Source organism: Pelmatolapia mariae, linkage group LG14, assembly GCF_036321145.2.
Source record: "Pelmatolapia mariae isolate MD_Pm_ZW linkage group LG14, Pm_UMD_F_2, whole genome shotgun sequence".
Lineage (NCBI taxonomy): Eukaryota > Metazoa > Chordata > Actinopteri > Cichliformes > Cichlidae > Pelmatolapia > Pelmatolapia mariae.
The window spans coordinates 5,834,739-5,855,248 of record NC_086239.1 but is presented as its reverse complement, the minus strand read 5'-3'; the positions used below and the strand labels follow the sequence as shown (position 1 = coordinate 5,855,248).

General features: G+C 42.8%; 1 protein-coding gene across 1 annotated transcript in view; it reads right to left on the bottom strand.

Annotated features, from left to right (window-relative positions):
• LOC134641576 (alpha-2-macroglobulin-like) overlaps nt 1-20,510 on the bottom strand; it is an 87,025-nt gene that overhangs the window by 13,359 nt on the left and 53,156 nt on the right. Inside the window, exons 8-25 of the mRNA XM_063494050.1 lie at nt 20,376-20,508; nt 17,100-17,217; nt 16,869-16,978; nt 16,628-16,795; nt 16,178-16,408; nt 15,079-15,142; nt 14,740-14,885; nt 14,325-14,474; nt 10,418-10,555; nt 8,362-8,452; nt 8,093-8,246; nt 7,492-7,717; nt 5,577-5,703; nt 5,369-5,490; nt 5,220-5,271; nt 2,667-2,750; nt 2,192-2,368; nt 2,019-2,094 (exon numbers count right to left, since the gene is read on the bottom strand). Of these exons, the coding sequence (XP_063350120.1) occupies nt 2,019-2,094; nt 2,192-2,368; nt 2,667-2,750; nt 5,220-5,271; nt 5,369-5,490; nt 5,577-5,703; nt 7,492-7,717; nt 8,093-8,246; nt 8,362-8,452; nt 10,418-10,555; nt 14,325-14,474; nt 14,740-14,885; nt 15,079-15,142; nt 16,178-16,408; nt 16,628-16,795; nt 16,869-16,978; nt 17,100-17,217; nt 20,376-20,508 (2,367 nt within the window). The remainder of the gene's footprint in view (nt 1-2,018; nt 2,095-2,191; nt 2,369-2,666; nt 2,751-5,219; nt 5,272-5,368; nt 5,491-5,576; nt 5,704-7,491; nt 7,718-8,092; nt 8,247-8,361; nt 8,453-10,417; nt 10,556-14,324; nt 14,475-14,739; nt 14,886-15,078; nt 15,143-16,177; nt 16,409-16,627; nt 16,796-16,868; nt 16,979-17,099; nt 17,218-20,375; nt 20,509-20,510) is intronic.

Here is a 20,510-nt window from a genome sequence, read left to right as displayed (position 1 = left end):
AGTTATAGAGAATAGAATAGAATACAATACCACTTGTCATTGTACAAGTTCAACAAAATTGTGGGTGCCCCACACAAACTGTACAGGAATAAAATATAAATAGTAAGACAGCAGGAATAAATAACAAACAGGAGAAAGGCACACACTGTGCTTGGAAGTAGTACAAAGGACTTGGTCTGAGTATAGTATGTGAGTGGCCATGGCTGAGATTAGTGGGGTGTTGGGGGATAGTGTTTGTTGACACACTAATGGAACAGGGGAAGAAGCTGTTTGTAAGTCTGAAGGTGTGGGATGTGATTAACCTGAGTTGCTGGCCAGAGGGCATCAGGTCAAACGGTTGCTGGGCAGGGTGCATGGGGTCACCTGTGATAGCCCTGTTTTTTCTAAGACAGGAGGATCTGGTGGTGGCCTCTAGGGGTTTTAATCCCAAATATCCAGGCAGTAGGAGAGCACGCTCTCCATTGAGGAGCGGTAGAAGGCAGCTTACGGTCCAGGTTATTCGTCCTCAGGTCATGGAGGAAGTTCAGCCACTGTTGAGCTTCTTTACCAGGGCATTGGTGTTGTGGGTCCAGGTGAGATCAGTGGAGATGTGCTTGGCCAAAAACATGAAGGTCGAGACAGATTCTACCCATTCTGCATTGAGTTTTGTTTTTGGGATATTCAGCTTCAGCTTATTTTCTAAACACCATCAAGTTCTTTACCTCTGCCCTGTCCACAGTCTCATCTCCATTAGTGATGAACCCAACCACAGTGGTCTCACTGGCATACTTGACAATGATATTGATAATGATGGCGTAAAGTAGGGGGATGAGAATGCAAGGTTAGGGTTATATGAAGGTGTTCCACGTTAGTGGTAAGGATGTCTGGGATTATACTGTTGAATGCTGAGCTGTAGTTCCTAAAGAGCATCCTCACTTAACTCTTCCTGTTCTCCTTTGCGAGTTTGAGGCTGCTGGGGGGTAGGGGGGCTCTGGCCTTTGGAGTTGGTGAGGGATTGGATGCCTCTCCACACCTGGCAGGGGTTGTTATCAGTAAAGAAGCCCTCTATCTTCCTCCAGTTGTCAGGGTTCCTGGGTCGTTGACCCAGTGTTTTCAGTTTTGTCATGTTCAGTTTATTTTCCACATCCATGTTTTTCACTTCCTGTTTTCTGTCCCAGCCTGTCTACCAGTATACCAGTTCATTCCATGCATCATTAGTTAGACTGAGTTCAGCCGTGTACTCACCTGTCTCCAATCGTCGTCATCGTTAGTCATGTATTTAAGCCCTCAGTTCCCTTCAGTCCTTTGTCATGTCATTGATGTTGTCTTGCCATCGTTCCTGTGAGTGTTTTCAGTTCAGTCAGCCAGTCATTCAGTCAGCCGGTCCTCCGTTTCATGTTCTGTTCATCATAATAAACACCATTATCCTGCACCGTGAGTCCAGCGTTTGGGTCACTTCTTCTCATCCACACACGAAGCGACCTGTCACCAGTAGGTCTCCTTGGCCTGTTTGATGCCCCTTCTCAGGTTGCCTCTGGCAGTGCTATACAGAAAACTGTCCCTCAGGCTGAAGGCTGAGTTATGTATTCTGATCAGAGCCTGTACTCTTCACTCATCATCCAAAGTTTTTGGTTAGGAAAAACCCAGACAGTTTTAGTCACTGTCACATTCTCTAAGCAAAACTTAATGCAGAAAAGGACAGACTGAGTAAATGTGTCCAGGTCCTGCCATTCAAAGATGGACCAGTCTGTCGGATCAAAACAGTCATGCAGCTGGAGGAGAACATCATCCGGCATGTTTCAATGACCTGAGTGCCTACCAGTGTCTTGTCCCCACTGGCAGGACACTTAAAATTTTGGTGGAATTTGGGAGTACACATTATAAATTACTATACATTAAGAATAAGTAAGTTTCACCAAAATTTTCCAGCCTCATCGTTCGTGTGTGTGTGTGTGTGTGTGTGTGTGTGTGTGGGTGTGTGTGTTGGGGGGGGGGAGTTTCAGAGAAATATTGAATATGAAAGCAAGTGATGTTCCCACCAAGTGTTTCCCGGTCCTGTTCCAAATGTGGTGTAAGCACCTTCATTAATTTTGTAGTTCAACTGTCTTTGGTAACCTGTAACAACAGAAAAATTATTTGACTGTTTCTAATCATATATGCTGTTTTTGTAAATGTTTTGCTCTAAGCCTCATCATGAAATTAACAGACTCACCGCTGGTCAGGAAGTTGGTAGCTTTTTCCATGATGGCTGGGGTGAGCTGCTGTGTGCCTTTCAGGTACTGGAGGATGTAGATGTTGGGGGCTAGAAGAGCCATGTTCTGCTCTCCACATCCATATGGCATCCGCAGCAGACCATCCAGGTTCTTCAGAGCCCGACCAAGGATGTCACCTGATGAAAAACAGAACATAACTAAAAATAATTAAATTCAGCAATTCAGTAGCTCTGTGTATTGATATAAATTTTTTTTTTATTGTTGCTGAAATTTGCTTGCTTAAGCTTGTGAAAAAACTCAAATTGAAAAATGACATTTCAAACATGCTACTTCATCCTTAGCTACAGTCATTTACAACTTGATTTTTACTTACTATTGCCCTAACTTAAAAAAAAAAGAAAAAAAAAAGCTTAAACTTGCTATATTTCTGTTTGGCTAAATCTAAACCCATTCAAATGAAATCATCAAGTTTACCCAAGACTGATACAAAAGTACGGGCGGATCCTTGAATCACATTCTCAGGCAGTTGAATCTCTGTTTTCTCTGTCAATGTGTCTCCTGTGTGCAAACATGATAGCCATTATACAAAGGTAAGCTTAGTCATAAGATCATTACTAAAACATTGTTAAATGTAAAATATTGTGGTAATTAGTGATCATTGCATCATGAATTGTAAAAGATAATACTAGAACTCAGACATCTGGAATTAGTAGCTTTTAGGCATAATAATCATATAAAGAAGAATAGGTACTTAAATCTGATGGGCTACATATGTAAAAGCAAATAAATAGTTTTAAAATGTCAAAACTCCCATTGTCCCTCCACCCCTAATTCTCCTTCCTTTTCCTCTGCCAGTTCCCTTCAGCCTTCTGCTCCCAGGTCCAGCTCTTCGCTCTCTACTGGATAGAATTTCTGTGAGCCAGTGGAGCTAGGGAAAACACGCTTAACCCCAGAGTAATGGCAATGGAGAATGGAGGCTCCAGTTTCATAGTCATTTTATTGCAACCTATCTTATTCAGTGGTGGTTCAGTTCAGGATCCTGTATAATGTTGTAATCAGGATGCCTTATTATGGAATAAGGCTGGTATCAAAAGATTCTGTTCAGCCCATACTGAACAGAATCTTTTGATACCAGCCTTGCTCAACAACTCAACTTCCCCATCAAACCACTTTTCTCTCCATTCTGGTGGGCATTTCCCAACAGAAGGAGTCACTGAGGAAGACAGAGGACACACTGGAGAGATATCTACTGGTTGGCCTGGGAACACCTCGGTATTCCCCCCCCCCCCCCCCCCCCCAAAAAAAAACCCAAAAACTGTAGGAGATGGTTGAGAAGAGGATGGCCTGGGGGGTTCTTGATTAGGCTACTGCCCCTGTGACCGGGTCCTGGATTATCCGAAGAAGAGATAATGCTGCCAAATAACACTTGGTATTTATTAAATTATTATTTATGAAAGTCATAATGTACTGTTAATTCAGACATTAATCCAAGACATTTCAGATTTTTCCTAGTAATTGTAGCATTCTGACAAACATTTCAATGATGTATATGTATAATGATGTATGATATAGACCTGAGAAAAGAAGAAAAACAAACTACAAAAAATGATTTGTTTTGCACAGCTGCATGATTGCAATTGTGTTCATTGTGGACCAATTCCTATAGTTTGACTAAAACAGTGCAAGTCTATCAGGTCACTTTAAAAATGACTGTCTCCATATATGTAGGGGCAACTACTGTGTCCCTCCTGTGGTGCTCTGAAAGGCCAGGGCCTGGCCTGTGGACACAGCAGCAAAACTATCTTTTGGTGAAGCTGTTGCAATTTATTGAGGTTTGCAGTTTTATAGTAAATTTAATGCTGAAAAAAAAGGATGCGTTACTTTGCCTGTGGAGATATTCGGAGCATTTATTTAGAATGAGTGTCAGGTTGGCACTGATTGCTCCTGTGTTTATGTGGTGTGGGTTTTCTTTTTTTTTCTTTTTTTTTTTTTTTTTTTAATTCTTTCCCTGAGGTCTAGGTTAGAATGGGCAGGCTGTCTCTCTCTGTGTCGAGCCACTACAGTCTTCTCCTCAGCCTGCACATGTGTTGCGTGTTCTCCTTATCATTCTTCTAACACTCAAGCGCCAGTCCTTGCCTGCACTCTATACTAGATAATCTGTTTATATTGTGTGATTTCCCTTGTAAACTGATCTTTTCTGTTGCTAGTGTACAAATGTCTTCTGGTGGATTCCCTGCCTGCCCATCAACCTTGTGTACCTCTTCATGAGCAAACTAGTGTTCTCTATCATATCAAGACTATCTCTCCACTCCGTTACAAATTCCATATGTACGGGGTATGACCCCCCCCCCCCTTGGTCGTGGCGTTTAGATAGTTCTTTAAGACACTCCGGTTAGCCTAGCCACGCCCCACAGCTTGCATATAAAATAGCTGCGCAAACATGAAACCGAGAGAGCTGCAGATCCCAATGAGACTGAACTTTGCAAACAAAGTCTTGTGCTCAGCAACCACTAGCTGGCTCTCCACTTTCTTCACTGAAAGCAGCAGCATCCCACTGATCAGCCAATGAAAAAAATGCTTGACGAAATTCAGGCTATATTACAAGCAGTGATGTTAGTTGACTCAAATAAGTCAACTGATATCAGCTAATAAATACTAATATCAACTAATAAACAGCAAATGGTTTATTTGCCATATTTGCCATCACACATTGTGTTTGTTAGCTAATGTACAATTGCTGTCTTTCTAGGGAGACAAAAAAGAAATGTTAATGTGTGACACTAATCAATGGAGGAAGATGTAAGAAAAAGAGGACAGAAGAGGAAGATGAGAGATTAATCTCAAAGGTGAGGACTACTGAGCTAGTGGAAATTTAACTCTTACATGTAATGTCTTCATTTTTTAATAATTTTTTAGTAAGATTTTTGATCTATATATGATGTGTTGTTGAATTAGGCTTATGTGACGTGCCTTCCAAGGCAAACTAAACATGCTAATTTTAGTTTTTATGATGGAAACTACACTGACCTTTTGGACAAAGCAGCCAGCTGAACGTATTTGTCATCTCAGTCCCCTCAGCCTGAGAAAAAAGTTCCAGTTTCACTTTCACAGTTAAAAATAAATAAATAAAATAATCAGATTAAGAATCTTTGTCATCTTGTGTTTATGGCACCAACCTTTACTATGAGGGATTTTGTAACCACATCAATGCGGCCTCTCTCTGGCACACTCACAACGTCATTATCACATAAAGAATGGGATGGCACTGCCTCAGCAGACACGGTCACATTCACAGCCCCTAAGAAACAATGACAAACATCACTTTTCTCAACCCTCACACTATCCGACTTTTAAAACAAATGTGGCCAAAAACCTGACCCTCACCTAAAACTGATGGAATCATGGTCCAGCTTACAGTCTTGTGCTCGTTGCCACACAAACAAGATGTGTACTGGTCACTGGAAAGAGGGGTGAGGGTATAATCTGCAGAAGTCGTAGGAAAGACGGTGACCTGCACAAACGACAAAACAATGCAATGGTATGGGTTTTAGTTTCTAAGTCAAAAAAGAGGTGAGGGTTTTATTGTTACGCTGAAAGGACAGTAATCTGATAAAACAATGGCAGGCTAAATCTGACAAACAGCAAGGCTAGTTTCAGCTGCCCCATTCACCAGGGGTCACCACTGTGGGTAGCTCCACATGTTTTGAGTTGGTAGATTTTTAAGCTGGTTGCCGTTCTTGACGCAACCCCTGAGGTTTTTTTCTCAGAATCAAACAAGGAAACTTTCCCTAGTTGGGTGAATGTTAGGGGACATTTTTAGGTGTTAGAAAATGGACTTAATCATATATTAATAATTATTTAATTGATACATTGATTATATTAACTACAATTATAAGTTAACAGTGTTGGGAAGGTTACTTTTAAAATGTATTCCACTACAGATTACAGAATACATGCCTCAAAATGTATTTTGTAATGTATTCTGTGTATTCTGAATACTTTGGATTACTTAATATATTATCAAGCTTTTTACAACTACATGAATGTACTATTGCTGTGTGATTTAATACTATTACTGAAGGACACTCACCATATCAATACCAACTAGATTTTTAAATCTTAATATAAAATGAGCAACAGTAGGGTGGACATTAGGTAAGGCTGCACTTTTTGCAGCGATCTCGTATAGAAAACTATTCCGCGCGTATATAAAACAGGTCTGCAGCTCCGAACCGTAGTAAAGGGACCTGGCTAATATGTCGGGTTCTGTGTCGGGCTCGTAGCCGAAAACTAGCTTTACTTTGTTGTCTGTGTCAGCTTTGCTAGTGAGAGACAGAGAGAGGCGTTGAAAGGCTGCTCCAACAGAACGTATTGTTTTGGAGGAAAACACGAACACCGTGTACAGTCGAGTCTTAATAGCTTACTTACAACTGGGCTACATTGCCCATGAGGCTACATTCTTTAGGGCTAGGCTTGTAACACTCTGCCTATTGCTTTCATATTAAATAATTTTTTGAATAATAATTTTTAAAAAATATTTCTTCACGTCATTATGTGGGCTGCAAGTAGGGGTGATATGGGCCACGAGATTGAGACACAGGCATTAGAGCCTCTTAATGCGTGTTTTGTTTGGGTTTCCACCGGCGTGGAATTACCAGAAATAGAGAGGGGACAGCCTAACATATGAAACAGGAAAAGACCACTGTCTAATCCATTTATTTCAACAAAGTAACTGTATTCTGAATACCACCTTTTTAAATTGTAACTGTAATGGAATACATCCATTTTATCCATCCATTTTCTTCCGCTTATCCGGGGCCTGGGTCGCGGTGGCAGCAGCCCAAGCAGAGAAGCCCAGACCTCCCTCTCTCCCCAGCCACCTCCTCCAGCTTATCCGGGGGAACACTAAGTCGTTCCCAGGCCAGCCGAGAGATATAATCTCTCCAGCGTGTTCTGGGTCTGCCCCGGGGCCTCCTCCACTTAAACTCCTCCACTTGGGGCAGGGTCTCGTCCCTGACCCGGAGTGGGCACTCCACCCTTTTCCGGCCTTTTCGGTAATGGAATACAGTTACTCATATTCCATCCATCCATCCATTCGCTTCCACTTATCCTTTTCAGGGTCGCGGGGGGTGCTGGAGCCTATCCCATGCAGCTGTCATAGGGCGAGAGGCGGGCTACACCCTTGACAGGTCGCCAGTCTGTCGCAAGGCTAAAGTTACTCATATTTTGTATTTTAAATACGTAACGTCGGTACATGTATTCCGTTACTCCCCAACACTGTAAGTTAACCATAAATTACCATTATACAGCTGGTCAGATAGTTGAAGACAGTCGCCTTCAATTCAAAGTGCTCCCCTCGAAGAATGGAATTGGGCATGGTGAGCTCGAGGAAGAAGGGCTGGAAGACCTTAACTTCTTGACGAGGAGCCAAACCAAAACCCTGAGAGGACAAACAGAAGGCCTCTGTCTCCCAGGTGGTGATGGTGTCAGGAACAGTGAGGGACACATCCTTTATTCCAGAATCTCTGAATTAGCAGATTTACAAAAAAAATGCAAACTGTGAGGTGTTCAAACCTACATTACACAGATTAACCAACAAAAACAATGTGTACTAATGACAGTAAAGCAGCCACAACAGTCTTGTTGTAGAATGTAAAACTCCATCTTAATGAAGAAGCAAGCGACTGTAACTGTAAAGAACAGAATTCTAAACATGAAAAATATTTTCCCCAAAAAGCTTTTAACAAAGACATTTAGCTGATTTTCAGGAAGTTCACATGCCAATAAATACTCCTATATGTACGCAAATTCATTTTCCCGTTTCGTGACCAAAACACCCCCCAAAAATAAAAACAAAAACAAACAAATAACAAGCCAAAACCAAAGAAACAAAAACATACCCAACATCCACCAGGTCCCATATCCAAGTCTCTGGGAAGAAAGTCCGTACAGTTTTTATACGTGGAGCTGAGGCACCTGTTGTTTCCGGAGAGCCATGTCCTCTGAAACTCATTTGTGCTGTAAATTGTCCAGCCAGGGGTCTTACATGATAACCTGAAAGGAAACCATGTTATCAGAGTCAGGGACCAGCCATGACATACTGCTTTAATTATGGCAACCTTTTCATTTGAAACATGTGAAGCAACAAAGAAAATAAATAAAATGTCACCATAGGGGTTGTGATGGTAATCTCTTCCCTTAAATTTCACACATGAGGGAGTTCGGATAAGCAGGTTTGTTGCCATCTTCAGTCCTACACTCTAGACACACAAACATCACCGCTGGCAGCTCAAGAAACAAAGACCATTATATTTATTATCTACTTATATGTATAAATCTTTTTTATTGCCTATTTTTCTCATGCCAGGTGTATTTTTCACTGGCAGTGGTGATTATACGAAATAAAACTAGGAATGGCAAATGTTTTTAAATTACTGATATAAAAAAAATGAAACCTAGAATGTTGAAAAAGTAATAATTTATGTTATCCAATAACACATAATACTTTTCATAAACCTCTTGAATTAGAGCTGAAAGTCTACATTTCAGTCACATCATAAATATTTGACTTAAACTCTACTGTGGTGGAGTGCAGAGGATAATTACAACAAATTACAAAATTACAACAAACACTAACCCTAACAAAAAAGGAGTGATAGTCCAAAAACCTATGGACCTCACTGTTTGGACAGATTAAGTTAATAAATATGAAAAAGGTATGTTCTATAATATGTTTTAATTAAATCAATGACAAGAGTGTAATTAGTGCCTTTCCTTGTTACTTCTACTTAATAGGAAGAGAAAAGTCATTTCCGCATGTGTCTATATGTGTAATAATGTTTACAATATCGCAACTGATATTAGAACAGTGGAAACTACACTAGACTGAGCATAAAGATCTGTGTTTTAAGTTTATTTTAGATTCATGATTCTTTCCTTTGCTTTAATAAGATGATTTAAGTTCAAGCTTTGTACAGTTTAATCTCGAGTTTCTTCTATTTCTGGTTCATGGTTTCTTGTTTGTTGGATTCCTTTTGTGTCCTTTTCTTGTCCCTGTGTTTCCTGTGAGAGTCATTCTTGTCCTCTGTGTTTATTTGTTTCCCCAGTCATGTCTCTCTTTATTCCCTCTCTTGCTCCATGTTTTCCTTCTGTCTGTGTCTGCCTCTGTCTCTTTCTCTGTCCCTTACTCTTGCTCTTCCTCATCTCTGTTATGTCTGTGTTCTGTCTCCCTTACCTGTTCCCACATTCTATTGTGTCTTTCATCCTTTGTCTCCCCAGTCTCTCATGTGTCTCAATTTCTATTTATCCCTTGTTGTAGTGTCAAGTTTGTGTCCTTGTCTGAGTCTCAGTGTGTGTTTTCGATAGTCCTTGTCTCGTGTGCATTGTGTTCAGTTTTGCTTCTCTTGTCTCGTCAGTTAGATTATGCCCAGCAGCATTTTCCAGGTGATCCCTCTCATAATCCTTTGTATTTAAGTCCTCAGTTTTTCTCTATTCCTTGTCACGTCAGTCTTCCCGTCATGTTCCTCCTTGTGCTGTGTACTCCATGTTTTGCTCCCTAGTGTCTCTTTTCTAGTTCCATGTACCTGATTCATGCATTGCCTTGCCAAGAGTCTAGTGTGTTGTATGTTAGTTTGTAGTTCCCAGCAATAAAGCAGCTTTTAGTTCATATTTTGTATCCAGAGTCCTGCACTTGGGTCCTCTTCCTGCCTGGCACACATCTAGATCTTGACAGTACCCGCAGGGTGTGGAGGTTCTTGCAATGGCAGACCTCTCTGCCATTCAACTGTCTTTTGTACCTTAATTAGACAACTCTGCAAGTTAATGTCTTGGACTGCAGCTGGCTGTGGTGGTTCTTATTCTGTTCTGGAGTTGTGCTGTTAGCTGGAGGGCTAGTCTAATGAAAATGTACACAACACTTTCTCATCCCAACACGTAACCTACCGACGCATGTGACAAATCGTCGGTATGTTACACATTCGGAGGCATGAGAGCTGGATGGAATGAATCTATACATGTACTTTCTGATCATGAAACGCTTTGGAAAACACTATGTGATAGGGTTAAGGTTATGGTTAAGGGTAGGGTTAAGGGTTATGCACCCTGTGGATAACTTGAAAGAGTCAAGGTTTGAGGCACTAGCTTGAATTGGCTTCATTTTTCAGACCAAGAAGCAAAGTCTTTAGTCAAACACAAGAACATGCTCATGAAAAATATGAATATATTACCTTGAAAACTGTGTAGGCACTGTCTATATCAGGAAAATGTGAGGTGTATCTTCTTGTTCTTACGTTCAAGCATATGCTAGGTTCTTCAAGCTGATATGGGATATAGGATAATTCCCTGAGAGGCAGCAAGTAAAATATCTGAAAAGAAAAAATACAGTTCAAAGCTATACACTTCGAAATAATGTTTTGGTTTAAGAAAGTGAAATATTTATCTGTCAAAATGATAATTTTATCAATAACGTGTATGTGGTGGCCCACCAGAGGGCTCCACTCACACCCAGGTCAGGAGGAGGGGTTCTGCTGGTTTTTGGCGCAATGTGTCCAGTTGTAGTTTGGAGATGAATAAAGTCGGAATGGAAAGTTACAGCTCCTGTGTCGTCTGTGCCATACCTCCACATTGGTGACCCTAGATTTGAACATGTCGCAGGCCAAGGATGACGCTGGCCTCACCGTGGATGCACCGGGGAGTCCTCTGCCTCCTGCTGCGGCTATGCTTGCCGTGGCGCTTCAGTTGCCGGACCTTTGGCTCCACGATGCCCCGTCGTGGTTCGTGAACGTGGAGGCTCAGTTTGCTCTTCACGGCATCTCGGCTGACGACACAAAGTTTCATCATGTGGTGGCCTCGCTCGACCCGCTAGCCACCCGCCGTGCAATGACCATCCTCCGGGACCCACCCGCACACGGGAAATATGTTGCCCCGAAGGAGCTGCTGCTGCGGCGATACACCCTCTCTGATGCGGAGTGAGCCGAGAAGCTTCTCTCCCTCTCTGGCCTGGGTGGGGGCACGGCTCTTGAACTGATGGAGAGCATGTTGTCCTTGCTCGGATCGGAGGACAGGGGATTCCTCTTCATCCATCTCTTCCTCTGACAGCTGCCTGTGGCCGTGAGGACCGGCATTGCCAACTCCCCGTTTCTGGCAGTGAGGGATTACCGCTCCCTGGCGGAAGAAGCGGACCGCATCCTCCTGGCTTCCCGCACCTTCCAAACCCTAGCTATGGACCCGCCAACAGCACCTCCACCTGCCTTCCCCGGAGCGGCCGATCTGGCGCTGATGGCGGGAATAGCTACATGACGACACCGCTGGAGAGACTTCTGCTTCTATCATTGGTGTTTTGGCGCCAGAGCGCGTCGTTGCCTTCCACCCTGCTCTTTTCCGGCCCAGGAAGACGGATCGTTCGGAGAAAGGTTGGTGACTGTTAGCTTCCATGGTTGGGATTTCCAGTGGAACTTTGTCATTGCTGCCAGCTCTGTGCCTATCTTGGGCGCCAATTTTCTCTGCGCTCATGGTCTGTTAGTCAATGTCGCTCATAGACGTTTGATCGATGTTCTGTCGTTCTCTTCACTCCCCTGTTTTACCCGGACTGCCGACCCCCTCATTCGGGCTTATTTAGTGGCCTCCAGGGATGTGTTCCACCGTTTGTTGTTGGAGTTTCCATCGCTGTCCGTTCCTAATTTCTCCAGCACTGTAACGAAGCATGGGGTTGAGCATTGCATTCCCACGGTCGGGCCCCTGGTGTTTGCAGGCGCGTGCCACCTCAACCCCACGAAGCTGTCCGTCGCTCGAGAGGAGTTCGCGGCCATGGAGCGCCTGGGCTTTGTGCAGTGCTCGAACAGCGCCTGGGCCTCTCCACTTCACATGGTGCCCAAATCGGACGGATGGTGGCGTCTGTGCGGGGATTTTCGGCGTTTAAATAACATTACGGAGAATGACTGTTACCCCATTCCACACATTCAGGACTTTTCCGACCGCTGGTACCTCGGTGTTTTCGAAAATTGACCTGGTGCAGGGGTATCACCAGGTTCTGGTGCGCGCCGAGGACGTTCCTAAGACTGCCGTCATCACTTCCTTCGGTTTGTTTGAGTTTCTACGCATGCTGTTCGGGCTGAAAGGTGCCACGCAGACTTTTCAGCACCTGATGGACTCTGTTTTGCGCGGCCTGCCTTTTGTTTTCATCTACCTGGATGATATACTGGTGGCCAGCTGTTTGATGAGCCAGCACGAGTCACATCTGCGCCAGGTTTTCCAGCGTTTGGCGGAGCACAGGCTGATCATCAACCCATCTAAATGTCAGTTTGGATTACTGGTCCTGGATTTCCTGGGGCACCGCATTTCCGCTGATGGTGTGGTTCCATTGCTGGACTGGGTCCAGGCTGTCGCGGTTTTTCCGCCTCCCGCCTCGGTTAAGGAATTGCAGAAGTTCTTGGGAATGATCAATTTTTATAATCAGCCGCTCTACGCAGCTTTAAAAGGTAAGACAGATAAAGATCCTGTTGACTGGTCCTCAGAACGTGTCCAAGCGTTTTCCGCGGCGAAGTCAGCGCTGGCCAATGCCGCCCTGCTGGTCCACCCGTTTCCGTCAGCGGAGATCGCATTGACCACTGATGCGTCAGATGTTGCAGTGGGCGCCGTGTTCGAACAGCGCCTCTCCGGTGTCTGGCAGCCGCTCGCCTTTTTCAGTCGCACGCTCCGTGACGCTGAACGCAAGTACAGCGTTTCCCATAGAGAGTTGTTGGATCAACGCCTCGCGATGCGGCATTTTCATTTTTTTCTAGAGGGTCGCAGTTTCACCGCGTATGTCGACCACAAGCCTTTGACCTTCGCTATGTCCAAGATTTCCGACCCTTGGAGCGCGCACCAACAGCACCAGTTAGCGGCCATTTCAGAGTTTACGACGGACATTCAGCACGTGGCTGGTAAGTCCAACCGGGTCGCTGACTGTCTGTCCCGTGTGTTGGTTTCTCCCGTGTACGTCAGCGTTGACTACGCCGCCATGGCCGCTGAGCAGTGCGCCGACCCAGATGTCCTTGCACTTCGTTCCGCGCAGACGGGCCTTGTGTTGGAGGACACGCTGGTGTGGGAGGGCAGTCCACATTTGTTTTGTGACGTTTCTACCGGTCGCCTGCGACCGGTCGTTCCCCTTTCGTGGCGCCGGCGCGTTTTCGTCTCCGTCCACGCCCTCTCTGCCTTAGAGCCCCCCCCATGTTTCGATACCTCTGTGCTGTCTTCCCACCCCCTGGGGGTTCCCTTTTCTGTTCCGGGCCCCGTGCACCACTGCCTGCCTGACGTTTTTGTTCCGAAATCGTTGGACTCCTCTCAGTTTGTTTTTGTCAGGGATAATGACAAAAACCCGGGCCCCTCACCGTGGCCGCCCATCTACAGCCGGACTGTTGTATTCTGTCCCTTCCTCAGAGAGCGCCCCGCGCCCGCTGGTGATCAAGGAACCTATGGCAGGTTCGGCCCGAGCTAGTGGGCTCACAGCCAGTTCTCCACCTCCCCGGTTCAGCCGTTCTGGCCGTTTGCTTAAGCCCCGGGCTTTGTTGGAGGGGGGGCATGTGTGGTGGCCCACCAGAGGGCTCCGCTCACACCCAGGTCGGGAGGAGGGGTTCTTCTGGTTTTTGGCACAATGTGTCCAGTTGTAATTTGGAGATGAATAAAGTCGGAAAGTTACAGCTCCTGTGTCGTCTGTGCCATACCTCCACATGTACTTTAATCATGTTATATGTACAGATGTTTTTCACAATATATTTAATGACAATGACCTGTATTAAGCAGTAGTAAGCAGTGAAAAAAGAAAAACAAAAAAATACAGGACATAAAGAACATAAATTCTGGGTGACTGACAAAACCAATTTGGAAGCAAGATTTGAAAGTGGGCCACTTGGAAAAGCTCCAGGCCATTTGATAGGAAGCCCCTCTCTAAATAACTTAAATTTCAATGGTCACCAAGATACAACAAACTGTATGTATAAAATCTTCAGATTATCTAATTAAGTAAGTTTAAGTTTTACTCACTTAATCCAACATTTTGTTTAATATCCTAATATCATATCTTAATATCTCTGGTATGTATCAAACTAGAAGAGACTGAGAGTAAAGGATGTATGCTGTGGTTGAGACCACAGTTACCTTATCTGCATCCAGAATATTCCCAGGCTCCTTGATGTGGACACTCTTGTCGATGACACTCACACCACACAGAGAGTGTGGCAGGGCCATCACCTGCATGCTGGTTTTTTCTCCTGGGACAGCTGAAGAAGGCGTAATCTCCAGTGACACCTAACACACACAAAGCATACATCAGACCACCTAAACTTGAGTGTTTTTTAAAAGAACAAAAGTTCAAGCCTGTATAACATAGAAACTATTAATTAGCCTTCATGTGGATTTTGGAGTCAGGTGTGGTACTCACTGCCCACTCCATGTCACTGGGATTGAAGTTTGTTTTTTGTACGTTATGGGTTCATATAATAGGCATGCTTTAAACCTAACTTACACTGAAAAATATTTAACACAGCTGCACACAGTTTACACCACCACATACCTTGTTACTGAAGCATTTCTCTGTGGAGAAGTCAGCACTGTGGGCAATCACATTTTCACTGTCGAGTACAGCATAAGCTACAATCCTGACGACTGGTGCCATGTCAGGAGAAATTCTCAATTTAAAGGACACCTCACCCTCATTCACTGAAACAGAAAAGTGAACAAACAAAAGCTATTTTCGGTTTTCTTTTAACAATCAGCAAACTTTCTATGCCCATTTAAAAAACTGCTAAAAGTCTTTGGCTGTGTAAACTTTAAGTGTAATATTACAATAGAATTAAAATTAATATAGAATTAGAATTGGATGAATTCATGATTAGAGCCAATGTTTTGATACCTCTTTGATCTTTTATTTCAATCAGTTTAAATCCTTGCATGACAATGGCTCCTCTGGACAAGACCTGAAGAATCGGAAAGAAAATGACATAGAATGAGTTATGCCCCAGAAATACACCTGTGAGTTTGTGCCTCCATTTTTTTTAAACTCCATTTGCCAAGTTTCAAACTACAAGGGAAGTATTTCAGAAGAAGAGAGAGAGTGTCATGGTCTGGGTGAGTGGCAGTAGTTTTCCACAGTATCTGTTTTCCTCCTTTGGGTTGAGCCACACTTCCTATGCTCTGGATTCGCCTCTGTGTTGAATCTGCTTTTTGGGTCCATGTCATGTTCTGGTTTTAACCCTGACAGAGAGAGAGACCAGAATTCCTGGTTTCCTCCATTACAGCAAGATGTTCAGGTCCTGAAGCAACAAAGGAGCCCCAAACCATCACAATACCACCACCATGTCTGATTGATGTTCTTCTTATAAAACGCTGTGTTAGTTTTATGCCAGATGTAATGGGACTCAAATGTTACAGCTTTTGTCAGCCCACTGAATATTTTGCCAAAAGTCTCGGGGATCACCAGGATGTTTTTTGGCAAATGTGAGAGGAGCCTTTGTGGTTTTTTTTGCTCAGCAGTGGTGTTTGCTTTGAAACCCCACCGTGGATGCCATTTTTGCCCAGTCTCTTTCTTTATACATATAAGTTCTGCAGTTCTTTAAATGTTGTTCTAGGTTCATCTGGCATGATGTTTTCCTGCCTAAGGTCTTTTAGCCTACTTCACTTTGTCAGACAAGATCTATTTCTTCATTCAACAATCTGGCAGTAATCATTCTTGGGTGTGGCTAGTGATATTGAACTACATATTGTATTTATTCAGGTTATCTTTGCCTAATATTGAAATTTGTTTGATGATCTGAAACACGTAAATAACAACAACACAATCAAAAAGGGGAAATATTTTTCATGTCCCTCCATGTACAACTAATAGATGTTTAAGTATTCTTTCAAGTCATGAGTTATCAATAAATGATATTAAGACAATTTTCAAGAAATTAATCTTGTATATATTTGGTTATTAGTCTGGGTGAGAGAACTTGTGTCAAGATATTACTCACCAGATACATCACATCCATGGATCCTGGGGCTTTTCCTAGTACAGTGTACTGAATAGATATATTCTCTTCCTTATTACAGCGAAGGGGTTTATCTTTACTCTTCACTTCTAGCGAGCTGGCTGTTTTAACATAAGGTTGTTGGAGAAGTTGGAATTTAGGCAAGCTGTGAAATCCAGTCTGAAATGTTGCAGTTCTATGTCCAGGGTATTTCAGTGTTGGTACCAGGCTTGCCTGAATTATAGAAAAAATATAAGTTCAATTAGAAGCAATGTAATATGTAAGGATCTAAACATTTAAGTATGGCAAATAATTACTATTGTAGGAACTTGGAGGAGCAGCATATCAGAAACCATATTATGTCTAGCTTTCCAGGAATGTGACATGAATTTCCATGTGATGTGACTTAGAAATGTTGACTTAAAGACTGTTTGAGTTCAACTACTGTCTTACTTGAAATATGATATCCTCATTGAAGTTATTTGTGCTGAGTGAAAATAAGGCAACACCATTACTGTCAGTTGTCAGATTTTGTAGCAAGGGTGATGTCCAGGTTGCTCCCTCAAAGAGGTACACTGATGCTTCAGGAATGGGTGTACCATTGTAGTAAACTGCTTTTACCTGTTCAAACCACAATGCTGTATTATAGAACACAACAACATGACTAAAATGAAGAAAAAAAAATTGCACTTACTTTTCCTTCCACATTTGATCCTGGTTCCCAAATCTTGGGCATATCAATAAAAGACACCTTTCCAACGACATAAGAAATCCTTATTCTCTTTCCTTGTTTGTGTGAAATTCCTGAATATAGAACTTTATTGTTAGAACAACATGCTAGCCATATGTTTTGCAAATGCGCAAGCCATAATTTTAATAAATTAACTATTAAAATAAAATGAAAAAAAGGCATCGCAAGACTTGCCTGTTCCCTCCTCTTCCATTTTGGCACTGACATTCAGCTCATCTATAATTATTCTTTGGTCAATTTTAGTAAAAGCTGACATCTCAAAGGCAACAGCAGCACAACCTGTTTTGTCTGCCTAGAAAGTCCAACAAAATAAAAAAATATCAATTATTTAAAAAAGATTAACTGAAAGGTTTAGCAACATTTTGAACTTGGTTACAATCAGTTAAGCCCATTTCGAATCCATCAATGTTACTAATCGGACAAATTACTAGCCAGAGTGCATATTCATAACAGTGGACAAAACGAAATCAAGTCAAAGAGATAAAACTATCAATAATTCAGCATTCATAAATAATGAGGACAAACTAATGAATCAACTACTGAATTTGTAGCCAGGTAATTTACAAAATAGAATTTAAAATACATTAAAATACCCTCGAAGAAAGCAAACACTAAAAATATAACTGTATAGTTCTGACTATATCATCTGTCATTGACAGATGGATTCCGGGACAGTGAGCTGGGTGAGTTTGAAGTGGAAGACTTGACGGATAATGGTGCTGAAGTCCACAAACAGGATCCTTACATATGTAGCTGAGGTGTTGCAGGATGCAGTGTAGTCCTATGTTGAAAGCATCATTCACTGACCTATTTCACTGGTAAGCAAACTACAGATCGTGTATCACAGGGCATGACGTCCAGGGCGACAGGTCTATAGTCATTTAACCCAGTGGTAGAGGGATTCTTGGGGACAGGGATAATTGTGGATTGTGGAACAGGTCCAGGGATCTGTGAAAGATCAGTGTGAAGATGGCAGCCAGCTCATCAGCACAGACTTTGAGGCGGGAGAGTGACACACTGTATGGGCCTGTGGCCATGCTTGTCTTATTTCTCCTGAAGAATTGCCTTACATCTTACATCTTCACATGTTCTAAGAAGTGGAGGAAGAGAAGGGGCAGGTGGCTGTGAGATGTGGCTGACGAGTTTTCATGATGAAGCCGGTTTTACAGTTTGCCTGTAAGTTGGGAAAAGATGAACCAGGCAGCGATGGAAGAGTCTCAAAGTAGCATGTCATGGTCCTGGGTCTGTGACAGAGCGTTTTGTGTTTTTGGATTTTCAATAATCTTTCATTTTATTGTTATTTAGTTTCTGGTCTCTTGATTTCTGTCCCTGTGTTCCTTGTGTCACATCTAGTCATGTCTGTGCTTCTCATTGTTTCAGAATCAAGTCCGTGTCCCTGTACCTGTCTCATGTTTCCTGTTTTACATTGACAGTGTTGTGTGTTATGTTAGGGTTTTCAGTTTTGCGTCCCCTGGTCTCACTGTATATGATTTCTCCCAGTTGTGCTCTCCTCCTGTGACTCATTCCCTCGTTATCCCTCTGTGTATTTAAGCCCTTTGTCTTCTTCTGTTTGTTCCTGGATTGTCTGTGTATCATCTGCTGCATTTCCCCTGGTCCCAGGTTCTATGTCCCACGTCTGAGGTCTTTGGTTTCTTTATATTTGTTTTTAGGTTTTTCCCATTTTAGTTTTTTTTTTTTAAGTCATTCTCTCCTTAGCTTTTGTTTGTATTTTGCTTGGCCGTAATAAAGGCTCACTTTCAGTTTAAGTCCATCACCGACTGTGTCTGCATTTGGGTTCAAACTCTCTCTTCACACCAGACGTGACAAGCACGGGTTACAGAGTGATAAGCATTTTTTTTTTAATGTGGTGTAGGTAGGACACTTAATGTGCTCTCTGAATTTAAGCTTCTATTGGCAGAGTTTTGTTCTGTTAAAGTCCCCAAGAATAATGAGCAGGGAGTCTGGGGCCGTTTATCAATGCCCAAGTACGCGAGTACGTACTCGCGTTCTCGGTGAGTACGTACCCGCCGAGAACGCATGGGAGTACGTACCCGCCGAGAACGCGAGCACAGGCTGGGATTCTGGGATATTTAGCTGTCCCAAGTCTACACCGATGCATGCTCGATAAAACGGGCGGATCGAGAACACATCCGGGACTTTTTCGCGTTCTCGGCGTGATGCGTACTTCGAATTGGAACAGTACTTGGTCTCCGACTGATGACGTATCACGAGTACACGAGAACGCAAGTACGCACAAGTACGCATATTGATAAACGCCCTGGGTGTTTATGCTACATGTTAGTTAGCCACCTAGTCAGCCAGGTGTTGTAATGCCTCTTTAACACAGGCCAGAGGTGGGATGTAAATACCAACCAGAATGAATGAGGAAAACTCCCATAATAAAATGATTTACAGTCAATGAAAGTTTTTAGCGTTTTCAGCGAAAACTGCATTTTGTATTTATGTGATGTCTGTCTAATGAGAAAATTATCATAATCTCAAACATGTACATGTGACAAATATGCAAAAAGAAAAAAATAACCACAGGGTGGTATGTGTTCATATGGTGGTATTTTAAAACCCCCTTCGATGTGTACAATATTGGAAAATCTGCTCGTAAAAAATAAAGTAGAATCGCACATTGTTGCATAATTTGTCCCCTTTCAAGACTGCACAAATCTAGATTTATTATGCTCTGGGCTTTTTTGAGGCAGTGCGAACTGTAAAGATCCTTCAGAGCATCTGAAAATCTTCTGAGCATTTTTTCTACTCTGTACAGATGGCAAATTATGCACTGATGTAGCATTTCAAATTTGAAAGATCCGTGTTTCCTATTCGTTCTAATAGTACCATACTTTTCCAAATTTTTATTTTCCTGCTGTTGTTGTGGAATGAAAAAATAAACCACAGACGTTTAGTTGATAATTCAGTTTATAATCATGTGATTTCTTTCGATTTTTTTTTTGTTGTTATACATTGACACTAAATTACACCACTTTCAACACAGACGAACCGGCAACAAGCAGGAGAACACAAGTACACACAGCAGTAATCAGGGGATGAGAGACAGGAGGGCAACACACCTGGGAGAAATCAGAGCCGACGGGACAGGGGAAACGTAAACTGAACACACTCACCTTCAGAATAAAACAGGAAACTCACAGACACAGAGAACTAGACGAGACACTGAACTTAAACAGACAAATTCACACGCAGACAGTGTGACACCATAGACAGACAGAGGGAACACAGAAGTGGGACCAGGGCAGGCACAGAACAGAAACCTAACAAATGGCAAAGCATAACAGAATACATCCTCAGAATAAACAAAAGCATAAAGAAACACAAAACACTGAGTCGGCAGACTCAAGACCATGACAGATACCTTCTGCACTGGCATGAGGTCTGCTTGTATATGCACATTACTTGAGAAGAAAAAAGAAACTGTACCTGTTTAGTCCCTGTGTGGCAGATGGCCGTTATGTTCAATTTCTTTGCCATTTCCTTGGTGATAACACAGTGCCGAAGAGGTCGGCACACCTTAACAGTAACATTTCCTGGCACAGGCTGTCCATATTTGTATCT